The 19,371-nt window shown below is 41.4% G+C and overlaps 1 protein-coding gene and 1 pseudogene across 8 annotated transcripts in view; both read left to right on the top strand.

Moving 5' to 3' along the window:
• Window positions 1–1,012: 1,012 nt before the first annotated feature.
• On the top strand, window positions 1,013–1,184 carry LOC137149324 (U2 spliceosomal RNA; annotated as a pseudogene).
• A 6,520-nt stretch (window positions 1,185–7,704) lies between these two features.
• Window positions 7,705–19,371, top strand: part of DIP2C (disco interacting protein 2 homolog C) — a 483,513-nt gene continuing 471,846 nt past the window's right edge. For all 8 annotated transcript variants that reach the window (XM_067542679.1, XM_067542671.1, XM_067542674.1 and 5 more), the window contains exon 1: window positions 7,705–8,315. Coding sequence is in view for 7 of the 8 variants with exons in the window: in XM_067542671.1 (XP_067398772.1) it covers window positions 8,231–8,315 (85 nt within the window). In the remaining variant the exon portion in view is untranslated. The remainder of the gene's footprint in view (window positions 8,316–19,371) is intronic.

A 19,371-nucleotide genomic window follows, 5' to 3' on the forward strand; every position in this document is an offset into this window, starting at 1 on the left:
AGGAACTCTAGAGCAGATTTAGTTTTGGCTGGTTTTCATTGGCTAGATCCTAACCTGACTGAAACAAGAAAGATCAGAGGTAGGTTTCTGTGTGTCTGTGCTGGTATCACCCAGGAATCATTCCACAGAAGGCACAAACATTACCCTATATAGCACAGATCCAGTGCAGAGGCTCTTGCATCACCCTAAATAGCATATATGTTATCATGCTATTAAAAGTAATGGGCCGGCTAGAGAGAAGCCGAAGAGATGGCTCTGGTCTTGCACTGCCCTAAGGAGCGGTATAGGAATGGTTAATAGAAATTAGAGTATATAATGACTAAACTGATAGAAGCAAATGAAATTAAGGGATCCATCTACTAAGATCATGCCTATAGCCCATACTTCTGCTGACACAGCGATGCCTGTCAGGGGTTTGATGAGGAGTGATCCCTGGTCGACTCAGCAGGGTCAGCAAAAGCCCGTAGTGTAGACACAGTTATACTGGCACAACTGTGCATTTGCCAATATAGCTTGCTTTGCTCAGGATGGCTCCATTTTGCCTGCTTCTTGGCCTTTGGTGGCTAAGATCAAGCGTAGTACCTCTACTGACAAAGCGCTGGACGTCTAGGCTGGACATGACCTAAAGCCGTGTCAACACTACTGAATTTTACAAAAATATTCCTCCCAGTTCTACTATTACTTCAACTGAACTAGTGTTAACACTAGTGAGGGCCTTAATGTAAACTATCCTCCCAGAGTCCAGGATTGCTTTTACCATCATGTCAGTTAAACATGACAGTGGAAAAACACCAGATGCCACCGATGCCATGTGTACTCTACAGCTCCCACTATTGCTGACACCAATTCATCGGAACTAATTGTGGCGTGGTGGGAATCTTTGTAAAATTCCCTACTACAGACACATTCTAAAGCTTACTCTTTGCTCTTTCAAAGGAGCTCTGAAATTCTTTGATTTGGTGCTACCGACTTAAATGGGAGCAGGATTGGATCCAATGTGCTTCTTCTAAATCAAGCCTTTGAATTGGCTTTTTGACTAAGATCAAGTGCAGCATCTATTATTATCAGTTTAATCTCTGATGCATCCTCTGTCTGGGGATTATATGTTAAATGGATTTTTGGAACTAGAAGATGGTCTAGCATCTTGCCCCTTCCTTTCCACAAAGTGTCTCCAGAAACTCCCTGGAGAAAGAAGGAGAGAGAAAAAACTGAGGATGTTCTGTCTCCCTGTTATAATACAGTAATTGGTTTAATTCAGGGGTTCCCAAGCTACAGTCTTGAGTGGTCTGCCGGTGTGCACACCAATGCATTCCCCAGTCAAGCTCTTAGTAAATCTTTAACTCCACGTGATTCGTGTAATCTTGTTCAGTTTTATACAAGATTGTGTTTTCCCTGTTTGAACACCACATTTTGCTCTCAACATTTTTTTAAAGTGTAGTTTCACTAATGCTATTTGATTTCAAAGATCTTGAAGCATTTCCGTGAGTTCATATTGCTAGGGATTTCTGTCATTACAATTGTTTACATTAAAATGAAAAGCAAACCTGTACATTGTTTATTTACAGTGTTATAGTTTATATGATGTAATAATTAGAATTAATCATTTTTCTCAAGAAGTGTTAATAGCTGGCTGCAGTGCCTATTGCAGCTGCACAGGTGGGCCAGAGGGACAAAAATTTGAGAACCCCTAGTTAAATGAATATGGAAGACGAAGAAAGGCACTACCTTGGGTTATATCTTTAAAACTGTAATTTCTTTGTTAACAGTCATCCATATAAGAGAGAGAACTGATTCTCCAATCTTTTTTAAACAACATCTACACTCACACACACACACAGAGTCACAGATATATGTATATATATATATATATCCCCAACCAATGGAATATATATATATATAGGTTAAGGAATATAGGTATATATGTACCTAACTGCAGTTTTGTTCTTTCTTGTTTTGTTTAGATTATAGTGTGTCCATGCTTATCCCTCACAAATCATCACCTTAACCTAGCCTATGTCTAGGAAAGCTGAAAAGAGGGATGCCATGTGCAGTGTACTATATGTATATATACATACACATATGCTTTCATTAAAGTGTACTAATTGTTTATTTATTTTTTGTAGTGCAAAATGAGGATAACAAAATATCCTGAACATTACCTCGTTTGTTAGAGCAAGACAATGGAACCAAGGACATCTGAATATTCTTCCTATCTCTGATGCTGAGTTGCTTGTTGAAGTTGGGTAAATTACTTGGCATCTGTGTCTCCATTTCCCATATTAAAATGTGGTTAATTAATACCTACCCCAAAGGGGTGCTATTAGGATAAGGTCAGTAAGTTTATAAATTTGGGGGCCTAAAAAGGCAACCAAACAGTCATCCAGCGGCACAGGTGCAGCAGCACAGGAGCCAGCAAACACAGCTGTAAACAGGAGAGTTTGAGTCGGAGTTCTGTTGGGGGAGAAGGGAGGAGGCAAGTCCCTAATCCTCCGGGGCAGTGAGTTTCTTCCGGGTCTTTTGTGTTTTTTCTGTTTTGTGTGTGTGTGTGGGTTTTTTTTCCTTATTCCATTTGTAGAGGGCAGCAGGGGGAAGTGTGCTGGGAAAGAAGAAGAGCCCTGATCAGGCCGTGGGCCTTCTCTGATTAGGGGGCCTATAAAGGCAGCAAGAAAGGAGTTAGGGGAAACAGAAAACAGCTGTAAAGAGGGGAGTTTGGAAGGGGAGTTTGGAGAAAGGAGTTTGTGGTGTTTTGTCTTTGTTTTGGTGTTTGTTTGGGTTTGTGGTTATTTTCTTTTTGTTTTTTCTTTTTCCTTGACAGGAGTTGAGGTGGGAAGGCTATGATACAGATAGCAATGGTAGTGACCCAAGCAATGGAAGAGACAGTGAAGATGACTGGATGTGGGAGCTGCTGGCTGTACATGATCCTAGAGTAGGTACCTGAAAAGAGCTTAATTTGTATGAAGTGTTGCCTAATGGAGCTGATGGAAGAGAAGATGCGAGGCTTGGAGATGCAGGGGGAAACTATGGTTGAGTTTTGAAGATGGAGCAAAGGCAAGAGGAGGCTGAAAGGAAAAGTCAGGACTTGCAGATGCAAGCTAGAATGAAGAGGGGAGACTGTTGGGTGAGGAAAGTGGTCAGTGGAAGCATCTGACTATGAGAACCAGACAGAGGAAAAGACTGGCTAGTGAAGGAGAAACAGAGCTCAGGAACAGGTTTGCTGAGTTGGAAAATGAAGAAGGGGCACAGCAGGCTGTAACTGAAGAAGGGAGGGCAAGGAAGAAGAGAAGAGAGGCTAATCCTGTAACAAGAGGGCAAGAGCCAATGGAGATACCCAGAATTCAGAGCCCCAGGAGGATACAGGTTGACTTGCAGAAGATTGCAAGGCAGAATAAAAGACAAGAGGACTTACAGCCAGAAAGAACAGGGGATAGGCCGGAGAATCACACCATCACCAGGAAAAGGAAGGTCTATGTGATTGGGGACTCTCTACTAAAATGAACAGACAGGCCTGTAACCAGAACTGATCCAGAGAACAGAAGGGTGTGCTGTCTGCCAGGAGCTAAGATATGGGATGTGGACCAGAGGCTGAAGAGGATCCTAATGGGAGCAAGAAAGAATCCACTGACTGTCTTTCATGTGGGAACAAATGACACAGCTAGATTCTTGCTGGAACATATCAAAGGAGACTATGCCAGGCTGGGGAAGACACTTAAGGAAATTGAAGCTCAGGTGATCTTCAGTGGGATTCTGTCTGTCCTTATAGCAGGAAAATGAAGGCAGGATAAGATGATGATCAACAGATGGATCAGGCAGTAGTGCTATGAAGAGGGTTTTGGGATGTTTAGCCAATGGGAGGCATTCATGGAAAGAAGACAGTTCTCATGGGATGGATTCCACCTGAGTAGGGAGGGAAATAGATTTCTGAGATGGAGGTTGGCACAAGTTACTAGACGTTCCCGATATAGTGCTTCGGATATGCTACAGATCACCGGGATCTGATTTTGATATGATAGAGACCTCTTTAATATTTTTCATGAAATAAATACTACTGGGAATTGTGTGACTATGGGAGACTTTAACGTCCCAGATATAGATTGGAGTACAAGTGTTACTAACAATTGTAAGGCCCAGATTTTCCTGGATGTGATAACTGACAGATTTCTTCACCAAATAGTTGGTGAACCAACAAGAGGAGATGCCATTTTAGATTTGGTATTGTTGAGTAGTGAGGACCTTATACAAGAACTGGCTGTAGAGGACAATCTTGGTTTGAATTATCATGAGCTAATTCAGTTTAAACTAAGTGGAAGGATAAATAAAAATAGATCTGCAACAAGGGTCCTTGATTTCACAAGGACTAAGTTTAATAAATTAAGGGAATTAGTTAGGGAAGCGGACAGGACTGAAGAACCCAGGGATCTAAATGTGGAGGAGGCTTGGAATTACTTTGAGTCAAAGTTGCAGAAACTATCTGAAGCCTGCATCCCAAGCAAGGGGAAAAAATTCTTAGGAAAGGGTTGCAGACTAACCTGGATGAGAAAGCATCAGCCAGGCAAATTAGAGAAAGCAGAAAGCCTACAAAGAATGGAAGATGGGAAGGATCAGCAAGGAAAGCTACCTCTTGGAGATCAGAAAATGGAGGGATAAAGAGAGAACTGCCAAAAGCCAAGCACAGTTGGACCTTGCAAAGAGAATTAAAACCAATAGTAAAAGGTTCTATGGCCATATAAAGAAAACAAGGAAAGAAGAAGTGTGACAGCTAAACACTAACGATGGGGTGAAAGATTAAAGGTAATCTAGGCATGGCCCAACACCTACATGATTACTTTGCTTTAATTATTAATAAGGGGAATAAGGTACTTAGGGACAGAGACAGGGCCATGGTGGCTAATAGAAATGAGGATATGGAAATAGAAATTACCACACCCGTGATGGTTGTCAGACTCAAACAGCTTAATGGGACTAAATCGGGAGGCCAGGATAATTGCCATCCAAGAATATTAAAGGAACTAGCACATGAAATTGCAAGCCCAAAAGCAAGGATTATTAATGAATCTGTAAACTTGGGGGTCGTACCCGATGACTGGAGAATTGCTAATAGAGTACCCATTTTTAAGAAAGGGAAAAAAAGTGATCTGGGAAACTACAGGCCTGTTAATTTGACCTCAATTGTATGCAAGGTCTTAGAACAAATTTTGAAAGAGAAAGTAGTTAAGGACCAAGAGTTAAATGGTAATTGGGATAAAATACAACATGGTTTTACAAAAGGTAGATCGTGCCAGACTAACGTGATCTCCTTCTTTGAGAAGATAACTGATTTTTTTTTTTAAATAAAGGAAAAGCAGTAGATCTACTCTACCTGGATTTGAGTAAGGTATTTGATATAGTTCCACATGGGAAATTATTAGTTAAATTGGAGAAGATGGGATTAATATGAGAACTGATAGGTGGATAAGGAACTACTTAAAGGGGAGACTACAACGGGTCATACTGAAAGGTGAACGGTCAGGCTGGAGGACGGTTACTAGTGGAGTTTCTCAGGGACTGTTTGGGGACCAATCTTATTTAACATATTTATTAATGGCTCGGCACAAAAAGTGGGAGTCTGCTAATAAAATCTGCAGAAGACAGAGAGTTGGGAGGTATTGCCAATTCGGAGGAGTAATGAAATATCATACAGGATCTGGATGACCTTCAAAATTGAAGTAATAGAAATGGTATGAAACTTAATAGAACATAATGCAAGGTCATGCATTAGGGACTAAGAATTTTTTTAAAAGGTGGGGAAGCATCAGTTGGAAGTGACAGGGGAGCTTGTTTAGCTTAACCAAAAGAAGGCTGAGGGGAGATATGATTGCTCTGCATAAATACATCAGAGAAATAAATACCAGGGAGGGAAATGAGATATTTAAGTTAAGTGCCTATGTGGACACAAGAACAAATGGATATAAACTAGACATCAGTAAGTTTAGGCTCAAAATTAGGTGGTTTCTAACCATCAGAGGAGTGAAGTTCTAGAACAGCCTTCCATGGCGAGCAGTGGGGGCAAAAAACCTAACTGGCTTCAAGACTAAGCAGTAGCATGTGGCCCATCAGTGACTGCCAGTAGCAAAAATCCCAAATCGCTGGAGATGGGACACTAGATGGGGAGGGCTGAGTTACTACAGAGAATTCTTTCCCAGGTATCTGCCTGGTGGGTCTTGCCCATATGCTCAGGGTCTAATTAACTGTCGTATTGGGGGGCAGGAAGGAATTTCCCCCCCAGTCAGACTGGCAGAGACCCTGGGGGGGTTTTTTGCCTTCCTCTGCAGCATGGGACATGGGTCACTTGCAGGTTTAAACTAGTGTAAATGGTGATTTCTTTTTAACTTCAAGTCTTTAAACCACGATTTGAGGACTTCAATAACTCAGCCAGAGGTTAGGGATCTATTACCTGAGTGGGTGGGTGAGGTTCTAGTGTAGCCTACAACATTCAGGAGGTCAGACTAGATGATCATGAGGTTTCTTCTGACCTTAAAGTCTATACATCTGAATCTATGAACACTTGAAGACATACTGAACGTAAGATTTAAGTACAAAGTATTATTCGTATGAAAGTCTCAGCTGCCACTTTTATAGTCTGTTGGTCCTAAAGGCAGATGTACGAAGTAGCTGTACTGTTACCACCTGCTAGGTCCTTAAACAACTGTCATTCCAAATAGTCAAGAGATCCTCTGAGCCAACATTCTGCCCCTGTTATCCATAAAGCACATGACCTCCTCAGCTCTCACAGAGGTAACAGTAGAAAAGAGGTCTTACTGCAACATATTGACTCCCTTTGTGGATATGGGACTCAGTGTTCCTCACTCCCTTAAAATGGGGATGAGAATACTTAGTTCACAACGTGCAGACTAACTATTTTGTATGCACTTTGAGTTAAACATCATTGTATATGAAGTAAGTATTAGGACTTGTCCACACTTGAAAATTAATGTGGATTAAGGTACCACTCTTACTCTGGAATAAGAATATCCAATAATAGAGTTATTCAGGAAAAGATATTCTGGAAAAACTCCATGTGAAGACAAGCCTTTATTATACTGTGTTACCCTTCAAGAAATTATGTAAAATTATTTGTTTTGCTGGTTTAATTCATATTATATTACATTTTTTTAGACATAAAAAGGTCAGAGAGGAGAGTAAGAGGGAGAGTTGTGAATGACATACAAGAACGCGAGTCCATGCCTTAACCTTGAGCTGCAAACGTCTACAGAAAAGCGGGCAGCCTAGGGCCCTGTATTTGTACAGCGCCAAGCACACACCGTTAGCAGATGCAATACACTGAAAATAACTGTCACGCAAACAGAAACGTGGAGCAACAAATGTCGATGCCACAAAATGCTGCGGAAAACCGACGAGACATTTTGAGCAAGTCCCAAAGGCTGCCGAGTGTGGCCCGGCCCGGCCGGCAACCGAACGACACCCGGGGCAAGACAGCGTCGCTGGCGAACCCCAGCCACGCAGGGTGCGAGAAATGCCCGTGAGCGCACTCACAAGCCCTCCAAGCGCGCGGCGTCACCCGCAGCAGTGAGGCTGAACCCAGCCACTCGGCTTGCAACAAACTTCTCCGCTGGTGGCCACGCGGCTCCGCCTGAGTGTCCCCGCGCGCCAGCGGCGCTCCCAGGAGCCTTCCATCCTGCGCCCCCGCTCGCCGAGGGCTGCCCGCCACCCGGGGAGAAGGGAGCTCGAGCGCACCCCCTATGGGCGCGCGGGGGGCGGTGCACGCGGCGGGTCACGTGTGTGTGACAGCCGCTCTCGCTGCTGGCCGCGGCAGCTGCGCCGCAGTTCCAGCCGCAGCAGACGGTCTCGAGCGCCCGCCAGAGCCGAGCCGGACCGCGCGGAGCCCGGGCGCGCTGTGCAGGAATCACCCCGCGGGCTGCTCGTAGGGGGGCCCGGCCGGGCTAGACCGAACCCCGGTGCCGAGGGGCTGCGAGCAGCAGCAGGCGGCGGCGGCGGCGGCCATGGCGGGGCTCCCCTGAAGGAAGCGGCGAGGGAGGAGGCGAGGCGAAATCTCTGCATTCCCTCCACCCCATCCCTGCGCGCGGACTCCCCGTCCGCCTCCCTCCTGGATGCACCGCTGAGCCCGCGCGAGGACTCTGGCATCCAGCGCGAGCCCCCACCTTCCCCCCCCTTTTTTTTGTTGCAAACAAAGAGAGAGAGAGAGGAGGGGAGAGAAAATCTCCTTGGCTCGAGCATGGCGGACCGCAGCCTTGAGAGCATGTCCCTGCCTCTGGAGGTGAGAGCCAGGCTGGCTGAACTGGAGCTGGAATTGTCGGAAGGTAAATCATTTGTTCCCCCTAATTCCCACCCCGGCCCCGCCCGCCGGGAGACCGGAGGGGACCCAGACCCGGGGGTGCCTGCAGCTTCAAGGTGGTGGGAGCAGTGGGCTGGGGGGTGACATTTGAATTGGCGAGGGGGGGGGGGTTCCCCTGGATGGTTGATTGTCTCTACTGCAGTGTGTAACCTCTCGTCTCCAGCTTTGTGTCCTCATCTCCTGTGTGTAATTTGCATGGTACAATTGATTCCTGCGAGTGTCAGTTTCTCCCGGTATGTGGCACAGCCTAAGAAATGGAAAGAAAAAAAAAAAACTCCACAGAACATCGGGTTGATTTTTTTCCATCTTTCTCCTTGTGACTCTTGACGAGGAATTTGCTGCATTGTTAGTTTCTGAGGAAACTGGTGTATTTAATATTTTTGTCTGTGGTTGCTTTTGTTTTCTCACTAATTCCTGATGGCGCCTGTTGTCTCTCTTTATTCTGCCCCTTCCCCCCACTACCTTTTTCTGAGGCTGTGTAATTTTTTTTCTGACTGTAAATTCCTCCTGCTCTCCTTGCTGTCGCTCCTGCCACATTGCTGGTGGAGGAGATGGAAAAGGGGGCTTTGGCAGCAGGATTTGCTCCTCCAGTGTTGCATGTTTCATTACTGAAGATGGAAAAATCTTAAGGGCTGGGCTTGCAGGGATTCCTGTCCTGCCAAGAAAATGCAGTATTACAGAAATGTGCTATATACTTTGGTACAAAAGCTATTTGAATACATCCAGGGACTTGCTGTAAAGTCTGTGCATCGCAGTCAACATTTAAATCAGTTGCAACAAAATAATAAACTCTAGCAAGGTTTATTTTAAAAAACGTTAATTAGTTCTTTAGGGGAAACGAGGATTTTTAGATTTAAAAAAATGTTAAACGGCTCTTCAATTTATTTGAGAGCTTGTGATCGTTTGCTGGGATGGGCTGTTTTGATGCTCCGCTGATTCCCTGGTTGGGAAAGATGTCAGTGTAATTCTCCTATTATTGTTCCTCTGATTTGGAGAATAAGATGAAGAGACTAAACCCTCCACGCAGCCTGTCTCTAGCTTCCCATTTTGATGTGTGTCAGATTGGGTTAAATAAGGAGATGTTGCCAATGATTGTTTTGTGTCAGGATTACTTATTGGTTGGCGACTAACGAGTTCATGTGCTCAAATGTCACACTAAATCTGTAATTTGTATCTGATATGTTCCTCTCTGAGAGAGAGAGAGAGAGAGAGAGAGAGAGTATTTCTGTATCATAACGCTAGAGTTTGCTGTGTCCAGGAGTGAAATTCCTCTAACGGTTGGTTGGTCCCTCTCTCTTTTAAAAGACATTTAATTAACGTTCATCCTCCTCTGAAAGGCTGTTAGAATGACGCTTAATAGAAGGAGGAAAAAAATAACCCAGCATGTCCCGAATTAGTCGTTGAAATAGCTCAATATATCGAACTTCATTTTTTGTAACGGTTTTAGAAGGGCTTGTGGCCAGAAAGTAAAATGCACTCATGCCAATTTCATCAGCAGGGAGGAGCTGATGTTGACATTGTATTTTCCTTTTAACGCTTTCAGGGTGGAGATGAGACTGAGCTACTGAGATTGGTTGTGGCGCTGGGCATGGCCCTAAGTCCGTTCAGAGCTGTGAAATCTTTAAATAATGGAGGTTAAAAAGCAGTATTTCCTTATTACAGCTTAATGTGCATTGATTGGCCCTTATCTGTCCTAATAGGGGCAGGAAAAGCTGACTGTTTATACTAAAGTATGCTGGGTACCCAGCATTCTGGCTGTATATAGAGGTGTTTGTGAGGACATATACATTATGGTCTATATAGCAACAGTATAGTAATGACGACAAATTTAATATATACTTTACTTTCAGTATGCTATAATCAATCTTACTTATAGCTTCCCTATGAATGATGTATTTCTATGGTAAAGAATAGAGAGTTGTGTGCTGAGCATAATCCAGTAATGTATGGAGGAAGTAGGATGTGATTAGCAATTAGACATTTGTACACACACTAGTCCAGCTTCATCCCCAGGGGAATTATTTACTTCATTGGAGTTACAGCTGGAGTGAAGTAGTCCATTGACAATAGCTCTTTCTTTGTGCCACTGTCCCCAACTCCTGCTAGGCAGTATAGCCAACATCTTCAAAACATGGCATCTATATTTTGGAACCCTAAACAAATGAGTGGTTTAATTTTTTGGGAGGCAAAAGGGGGACCAAGCATCACTGAAATGACTTCATCTAAATAAGTGGTCTAAATGAAGTGACTCTAATGGTGATTGCAGGTGCTCTGCACCTCTGGAAATTAAGCCACTCTTTTGCTGAGGTGCCTAACTATAGGCATCCACATTTTAAATTTTTGGCCTATGCTCATAATTTCCCAAGGTAGCTATATCTCTGTGTACAATATGATCAATTTAGAAGGTGTAGTTGTAGATATCTAAGACTGGTAATGTCCTTGTCTTGCTAGTACTGTATTTAAATGCTTTTCAGAGCAATTTTGCATTGTTAGGCCCTGATCCCGCAAACATTTATGCATGTACTTAACTTTATTACTTTGAACAGTTCCATTGATTTCAGTAGAACTGCTCACAGTAGTAAAGTTAAGCACATGCATATATGGTTGCAGGATCAGGGTCTTAGTGCATGTTGCTGTTATGATGTGCTAGTGTATCTGTATGTTAAGGCCAGTTTCAGGAAATTTGGGAGAGTATCCAGATTCAGGACAGCACTTAAGCACTTGCAAGTGCTTAAGTCCTACAAAAGTTAATGGGACTTAAAGAGGATGCTTAACTTTAAGCATGTGCTTAAGGGCTTTCCTGAATGAGAGCCTACGGAAGAAAACTGTTGATTGTGTGAAATGATTTATTGCATTGCTTACCCAGCAACAGTGTTGACACAGCTGCGAGCTGAGTGTCTTACAACTGTACGTTATACCAGTACATTCTGGGACTCCTGGTGCACCTGTCCCATAGTGCAAAACATACTGGTGGGCACCAGAGACTTTTGGGCAAGTTCCAGATGAAAGTTGCTGCATTGTGGAAAGGAGTGAGGTGGAGGTCTGATATCTATTTCATGCATCTGACGAAGTCGGTTACAGCCCACGAAAGCTTATGCCTGCAGAAATTTGTTAGTCTTTAAAGTGCTACAGGACTCTCGTTGTTTTTTCATTATGCTTGGTTTCTTATCCTAGAGCAAAAGACCTCTCCTCAGGTGTTTGTAACCAGCTTGTACAAAAGATGGGCTCAATTCTGCAACTGTTTGTGCATGTGCGAAACTTTACACACATTAGTAGTCTCACTGGGACTGGGAAAGCAGTGCTGAGCACGCAAGACACTATATGGATCTTACAACCTCAGTATCTTCCAACTTGTGTTTTTTGGTGTGGTTTTTTGGCAATACTTTTTCACTTATAGTTTCTGATCCCTTTATTCAAGCTGGGTAGTGCCTGACTTCATGCAAACTCTCATTGAATTCAGTGGTGTAGACAGGGTAACCACACTGCCTGCCCGGTAACCAGTTCAGGTGTGCTTTGCAATGTATGTGACAAGATAAGGTAGTATCCTATGGCTTCCAGATGTTGTGGCTGATCTACATTGCTCTGTGAGAGGAGGAGTAGTATATTCTGCAAGTGTTGAATTAGTAGGGGTTGTGCTGTGATTGTCGGGGAAGGCTGATCAAAATTCTGCAGCAATCTTTGTCCACATTTCCACTGGTGCCAGGCTTACCCCCTAGTGAAGTCTGAATTTTTTGTGAAAATACAGTTAAAGGTTTTTAAATGTCCTATGGGTGTAAATTCAGTTAGCCATTTTCAGATGATATTTTTCTTAATATGATTTAAAAGTTGAAGTGTGGCTAGAGTCTCAAAAACCTAAGCAAAACCTTATAGTGTATGCCTGCTGTCTAAACCTATGTGAGAAGGTGAAATATGTATGTGTATACTGTAAATTCATCACCTGAGGAGTAAAGTCCACTTTCATGTTAAGCGTTGAGGTGTAATTTAATGTTCCGTTTAAGGCATTAATATATACTTTGCCATGTTGCTTTCCTTTAATTTTGGAGCAGGGAGAAATGTTAAAATGCATCTCTGAAATACAGAAATGCAAAACAGTGGTTTGTGAAAGTCTTTTAGGTAAGTAGTGGGTCTTCTATCATCCAGTTTGATATTCTCTAAGACATTTGTTTTCCGTTTGTATGAGTGTGTGTGCATAGACACTGGCAGATTACCTGCTTCTCTGAAGCTCTGAGTATTTTCCACTGGCTGTACTGGTGTTTGCATAGCTGATGAACTGTAGCTCTTCTAGGCTGATGCAATCAACATGTCACTTCACAGTAGTAGTTCTTCTTTAAGGCTGTTTGCAATTTTATGAGCCTTTAGTTTTCTAACCATATATAACATTTTACTGGTTGGAATTAGATGAATCATCTTGTTTTCTGCTAACTGAAGAACTGATGTAATAGTAATAAAAGTGTTCTGTAAATGTGTTTGTTATAAAATATCAAAATTCAGAGATCCATCCATACCTTAAAAGCTACTGCCAATTAAAAAGAACTGCTGTAGAAATACTTCTTTCTTTCTTTTGTCTTAATTTAAGGGTACACAAGATTACATTGCCCTTTAAATTACTTCCTGATCAAAAATTAATGGGGAAAAGATGATTTAAATTTCTTCGATTATTTTATCCAAGTGTCAGATAACCTAGTAGAAACACTTAAAGAACCACAGACACCACATGGAAAATGTGAAAAATATCCTGTTCAGAAACTATTCTCACTGTGCTGTACACTTCAGTTTCTTTTCTTCATTTTAAGAATATGAGCCATAAAGTTTTTTGTGTGTGAACCTTTCCCTAAAGAATATTTTCCATAAGATGTCAGTAGATCTTTTATGAATAGTTGATTCTCAGAGGGTCTCGACAGACATTCAGCTAATTAATTTGGCCCTCAGTTTTAGTTATGTCCATTGGCCCCATTATGTGTATTAATGTTGTTTGGATTTATTGGGTTATTATTTGGCCTAGGTTGCAAATTAATTTGTTGGTTGTAGGGCAGTGTGCTCCCCACCCATCTCTTTTGTTGGTGTTTGTTACTATGCAGTGCTTCCTTCAGGATAGGAAAGCAGGGGCCTCATACACTAGAATAATACTATCTGCAAAAATACAAGACCTTTCAGAAATGATATGTAGCTGGCAGGATCTATCATGGAAACTAAAAGCAGCAAACCTGCCTGTCTAGATATACCCACTGGGTTAGGGCCATGGAATCTTAGTTAGTTCCTATAGTTAGTACTTAAGCATGATATTAGCCAGCTGACCCAGTACCAGTTGTAGTAGGTTAAGACTGTGGATACCTGAATAACTACCATACCTGTATGAGTTTGGGGACATGGTAATTCTTTTTCTTTAATTCATTCTTCAAAAGATGGTATTCTAGCAAATTAATACAACCAACCTAGGGTGACCAGATAGCAAGTGTGGAAATTCGGGACAGGATGGGGGGGTAATAGGCACCTATATAAGAAAAAGCCCCAAATATCAGGATTGTACCTATAAAATTGGGAAATTTGGTTACCCTAAACCAGTCTTTCTCAACCTGGGGGTTTAGAGGGGTCGCAAGTGCAGACCTGGTATTGGGGGTGGCAAGAAAGGCAATTGCCTGGAGCCACAGGGGCGCCATGAAACTAAGTTACATGCCTCAGCCCCGTGGGGGTGGGACTCAGGCTTCAGGGGTACAGTTGTTTGGAAAGGTTAAGAACCACTGCCCTAAACCAACCTGTCCAATGGGATCTAAAGACCTCAGTATTGTCAGCCCCAGATATTAAAAAATCATGAGTTTGACTTAAAATTGAGACTTTTTAAAAAAAAAAAAATTTTTTTTTAGAGTGCTTTATGTTTATTTGGTTTCTGGATTTTGAGCCTTTACAGTGTATTTGGGTCATGTTTTCAGTCTTTTCTCTGCAGCCATGAGGGCTAGAAATTTATATGAAAAATAGTAAGTAAATAAACATGAGTGTCACATAATTGACTAGCGATACAATCGTGGGAGTGGCAACCCTTGTTTTTAAGGTGAAGTTCGTGTCATCAGTTGTGCTGGACAGTGCACTCATTTGAGAGCAAGAGCAAGAGAGCTGATTGGTTGTTTTATAAACGCAGCCAGATTTGCTCATATGTTAAGGTTCTCAGTTTAAAGCAAGGGAATCAGTTTTAATATCTGTTACATTTGTAGTTACTTGGCTTTGCTCTGATATCTGAACTCAAGACCTTTAATGGATGTTGATGCATCACAAGGATTTCTCTAATAGCACTAGTGTGCCTGGGTTACTTATTCAGTTGAAACACATTTTAATGTCTTGTAAAAATACTATGCAGATTCCCAGGATTTCCTCAAAGCAGCTCTCCTGAAAGTAAGCTGTAAATACACCATTATGTCAGGCTGATATTGAACAATATTTATGGCTAAGTGTTACACTTGATAGATCATTCAGACTATCAGTATTGTGTTACACGACAGAGGCACCATTGCTTCTCTTCTCAAGGATGTGTGAAAATTGCCGAAGCAGTGTCAGTTGGGTTGGCAAAACACCCAGCAAGCAATTTATTTATAAGAAGTATAAATGGAGTGAGTGCCTGGCCTTTCTGATACTATATGTTGCCTGTCTGTGGCTATGGTGCACAGTCCATAGGGTAAAAGCCTAATATTACTTTTCCTTGCCAAACTCTACAACTTCACATATATTGTTATTCAGTATGATATCTTTATGCTATAAGGATATAGCCTAGCCCACCTCTAAAAAGTATTCTTCCATATTTTGGAGAGTGCTGTCATTTAGATTCAAACAGTTTTTATCCTAGTAACTCCAATTTCTCCTTCATATCAAGGGAAGCACAGATTAAACCTCGCTTTAAGTTTTCTTCAGAAAAAATATTATTAAAACAAATCTTTCTATATAAAACACAGGTATAATGGGAGTGGACAGCAGTAGAAAGATAAATGTCTCTCCAAAGGGACATCATTATGTACCCTTAGGTTTTCATAGCTCAAAGACTGGGGGGGGGAACGGAAGGAGAAAGGGAGGCAGGTAGGTCTGGTCTACACACAGAAAATAGATTGACTTAGCTACATTGGTCAGTGCTGTGAAGTTTTGCATCCTGAGCACAGTAGCTAGGTTGACCTAACCCCCAGTGTAGAACACAGCTAGGTCGATGGAAGAATTCTTCTGCTGACCTAACAACCACCTCTGGGAGAAGTAGATGAACTACATCAATGGAAAAACCACTTCTATCCATGTAGGAAGTGTCTATGCTACAATGTGTTGCTATAGCACTTGTAGTGTAGACATAGCCAGAGAATCTTAAATGTATTGTATCTCTTCTATACTCAAAAATCCATTGACTTCTTTTTAAGTTTTGTAAGAGGATATTTGTATATAGCAACAAGCAGGACTTTTTCTTTTTAATAATTGTGTTAATTCTTCAACAACTGTCAGACAAGATGACTCATTTCTGTGTAAGAATTCACCACAGTACATAGCAGATTTGACATAAACTCTTAATCCTTGTGAAGTTTTGCATGTATATTCCCCACCTCCACTGTGAGTGAACTCTTGTCTATGCTGGAGTCCTGATGATCGCACTCTGCCACCCTTCCTGAGGACCTGTTTTGCAGTCACTAGTCATCTATCTGAGAACTGGATGTGGCATATTGTCTGGAGCCCATTAACAGTGTTCTGTAGTTGTCTAGAGGGGCCCTTGTTGTAATGTTCCCTTTCTTTCCTCAACTCAAGTGGCTGAGTTTGGTGTATTTCCAGTCCCCAGCTGTCCTGTGTAATGTTTATTTTTATCTCCTTTTTACATTATTAAAGTAAGTATATATTAAAAATCTAAGTCTTGGTTTCACATAATAGCACTTGACTTGGTGATGCAAATCAGGGAATTGCTCATTTTAGGGTTGTGAGACTTAGTCAAATGAGCTTTATAGTAATCTTAACTAGAGTTTCTAATTGCTTGATCCAGTTTTTAGCACCAGTACTAAGTACACCGTTTAAAAACTGCTATGAAATAGATTGAGGCATATCATCCTCTGCTGCAATAAAACATAGAAGCACAGTTCATCTTAAGGAATTTCCTGCAAATTATTCCCCGAGTCAGGAGGTGCTTGGAAGGCCACAATGTTGGGAGGATCTATGTGGCTTTTGAATTGGAGTTTCCTGTGGCTTCTCAGTAGCAACTGTGGAGGAGGCTCAATGCAGCTCTAAGTAAAAATGGGGGAATTATGGATGGGAGGCTTTCCAGGGGATGGTGCTGAAGCATGGCCAAGTCTTGACTCCTAATCTTTCCTCCCCTCCTATAGGTCTGGTAGAGCGCTAGCAAAGGGACTTTCAGGATGCAAGGGGGGATAGGAAGAGTGTGCTATGAAGATGGTGCTCCTGCACCCCCTTTTGCAAGGGCAGTGGGAGATCTAAGCCATCTAAGAAGCAATACTTGAGTTGCTTGACTTGGTGAACACTTTGATCACCTGTGTAAAATTATGGTTGCCATAAGTTTCATATATGGGTGTCTAAATCTGGATATACTGATCAGCACTAAGAATCCAGATGTGGAACTGAGCACTCAAATTTACAGTTATTTTTTAAAGTTAAAAAGTAGGCCCTCCTTTTAAAAAACATCATACCTTGGGCAGTTTGAGTAAAGCCAACAGGAAAGCTGACTACCAGAGAGATTCTACCTGAGAGATTCTATGTATGTTACTAACGCTAATAATCAGGGATTAGCTGAAAAGTGAAGAAACTATCCCCAGTGGTAAAAGAATACATGATGTTTCATTTCTAGAAAGCACTATCAAGTATGGATCTTCTCTTAGGGTGTGGGGCCATGAATGCAGATATTTTTATGACTGAATAGGTAGGGGAGTAGCTAATGAGGGTAAATTAAAATATTGGTTGCTTTTAAACATAAATAACATTTGTAATATGAGGATCTCTGTTTCATCCTGTTGCAATATATGTCTTGTGACTTGCTTTCTGGAATCAGACAACATGTTATACCTGCTTTAAGTTAATGATGACATCAGACATTTCTTTTTTCAAACATATTTTGATTAAGTATGTAAAGATTTTTAGTTTTGGTTTAACAGCTCCATCCAGCTTCTTATATTAAAAGGAAAATTTTTGTGAAAAATGTGTCCCTTTTCTTTGGTTGAAAGAATTTGTATTTAGAAAGTTTTCAGCCAGCTTCATTGGAAATGTCAAAGTATTGGTAATGGAACACAGTGTTTTACTTTTAGATCACTGGTTCATAGGCTGTCTAAACTGGCAGAGGTTGAAAGTTTTTGGTTGGCGTTATGACCCGTGTGAAGTAAATTGACAGTCTTGTTCCTAATGCACAGATGTCTACATCACAGAAAACAACTTTGTTGCTAGGATCCTTTTATTTAGCAATCCCTGCAGAAAGCCTGGGATTGAATGCACATAGCAGCTGAACTATCTTTTCATTGCCAGAAGTGGCCCTTTCAGGTTAAAGGTGCAGTACATTGGCAGAATGATGTGAGGAAGTTTTCACTTCTCTTGTATATTTGGTACCTGTTTAGTGACCAAATGGAGGAAATCGGTCTTCAGGAATATAAATCTGGCATGTGTACTAGTACAAATTCACTTAACATTTTTGAAAAGATTAAAAATTAATATAATTATTATAGCTTTTTCATAACTCTGTCTACTTTCTAACTACACTTACATAAGTGACTTCTCAGTTTGTAGTTCTAGACCTTGAAATCATAGCAAATAATTAATAGTTTAACACCTTTTTCTGGCTATGAGTTTGTGAAACACCCTTGATTCACAGTTCAGATTTTACTTAAAAATATTGTGCATGGATCAACAATTTTCATGGCTGCTGCTCATTATTTCCTTGGTATGCTGATATTTTATTTTCCCACTGCTGTCTTCAAGCCAGACTGCCACATTGTCGTCATTGCAAGCAAATCCAAGGAAAATTGGTATCTTATACGCTTCATTTTTCCCTTGCCGAGTGGAATGTGACTCAGATAAATGGCTAATATTTTGATGAAGCATTTGAACAAACAACAAAAAAAAATATGGTGACATATGAGCAGTTCCATTTTGCTCAAGAATCTTAAAATGAAATTGCAATTCAAATGCTATTATAGCTGTCTTTTGACAGATGCCTGAGGATGAACGAACAGCACTTATCTAGTGAGATGGCAAAATGCAGAGACTTAGGGGCCTATTCTGCTGCAATTGACATCAGTGGTAAACTTCCATTGATTTCTAAGGAGCAGGTCCTTATTCTAAATGATTAAGTAGAATGAAAATGTAAACAAACAATTGCAAAATGCACATAACTTTTTTGTGTGTGAAAATCTAGAGGTTCGTTTATTTCCTTGGAGGGGGGGAAAAATATGTTACACTGCTGGGCTGTTGTAGTGAATCTCAGTGCTAAGTGATAAAATAACAGATTGGCAACATTTTTAATTGGCTCAGTATTATAATAGAGTAGGTTGGTTTGTTGTGAGGAGCAACAACAAAAGTGGTTATCAGAAATTTAATTCCTCATTTTATTGTGGTATAAAATTGTATTGCAACCTACGTTTGTACTGATGGAATGTTTGACGCTCTCTAGTCACATGAAGTTTTCTCGATGTATCAGTTACAAGCCTCAAGTCTGTGTAAAATATCTGTACCATAAAATTCTCTCTTGCTTTGCATAAAAGTGGTGTAGTAGTGTGAGGGTAAGGCCCTATGGTTGCCAGAAGTCCTGGGTTTATATGTTGGGGTTATGTGTATTTCTTCTTTAATTGGAAGCTGGACTTTATTTTGGAAAGCGTTTACTCAGAAAAGGATTTTGGGGTCATGTTGGATAACCAGCTGACCATAGACTCCCTGTGTTATGTGGCCAACAGATCAAATGCAATCCTTGGATGTATGATCAAGGGAATACTGAGAAGATGGGAATGGGAATACTGTTTTGACCACTTTATACAACCTTAGTGAGAGCATTACTGTTACTGTGCCCAGTTCTGGTG

This window comes from Emydura macquarii, unplaced genomic scaffold, assembly GCF_026122565.2.
Source record: "Emydura macquarii macquarii isolate MOO-44397 ecotype Brisbane River unplaced genomic scaffold, CSIRO-AGI_Emac_v2 contig_719, whole genome shotgun sequence".
NCBI classification, from domain to species: Eukaryota; Metazoa; Chordata; order Testudines; family Chelidae; genus Emydura; species Emydura macquarii.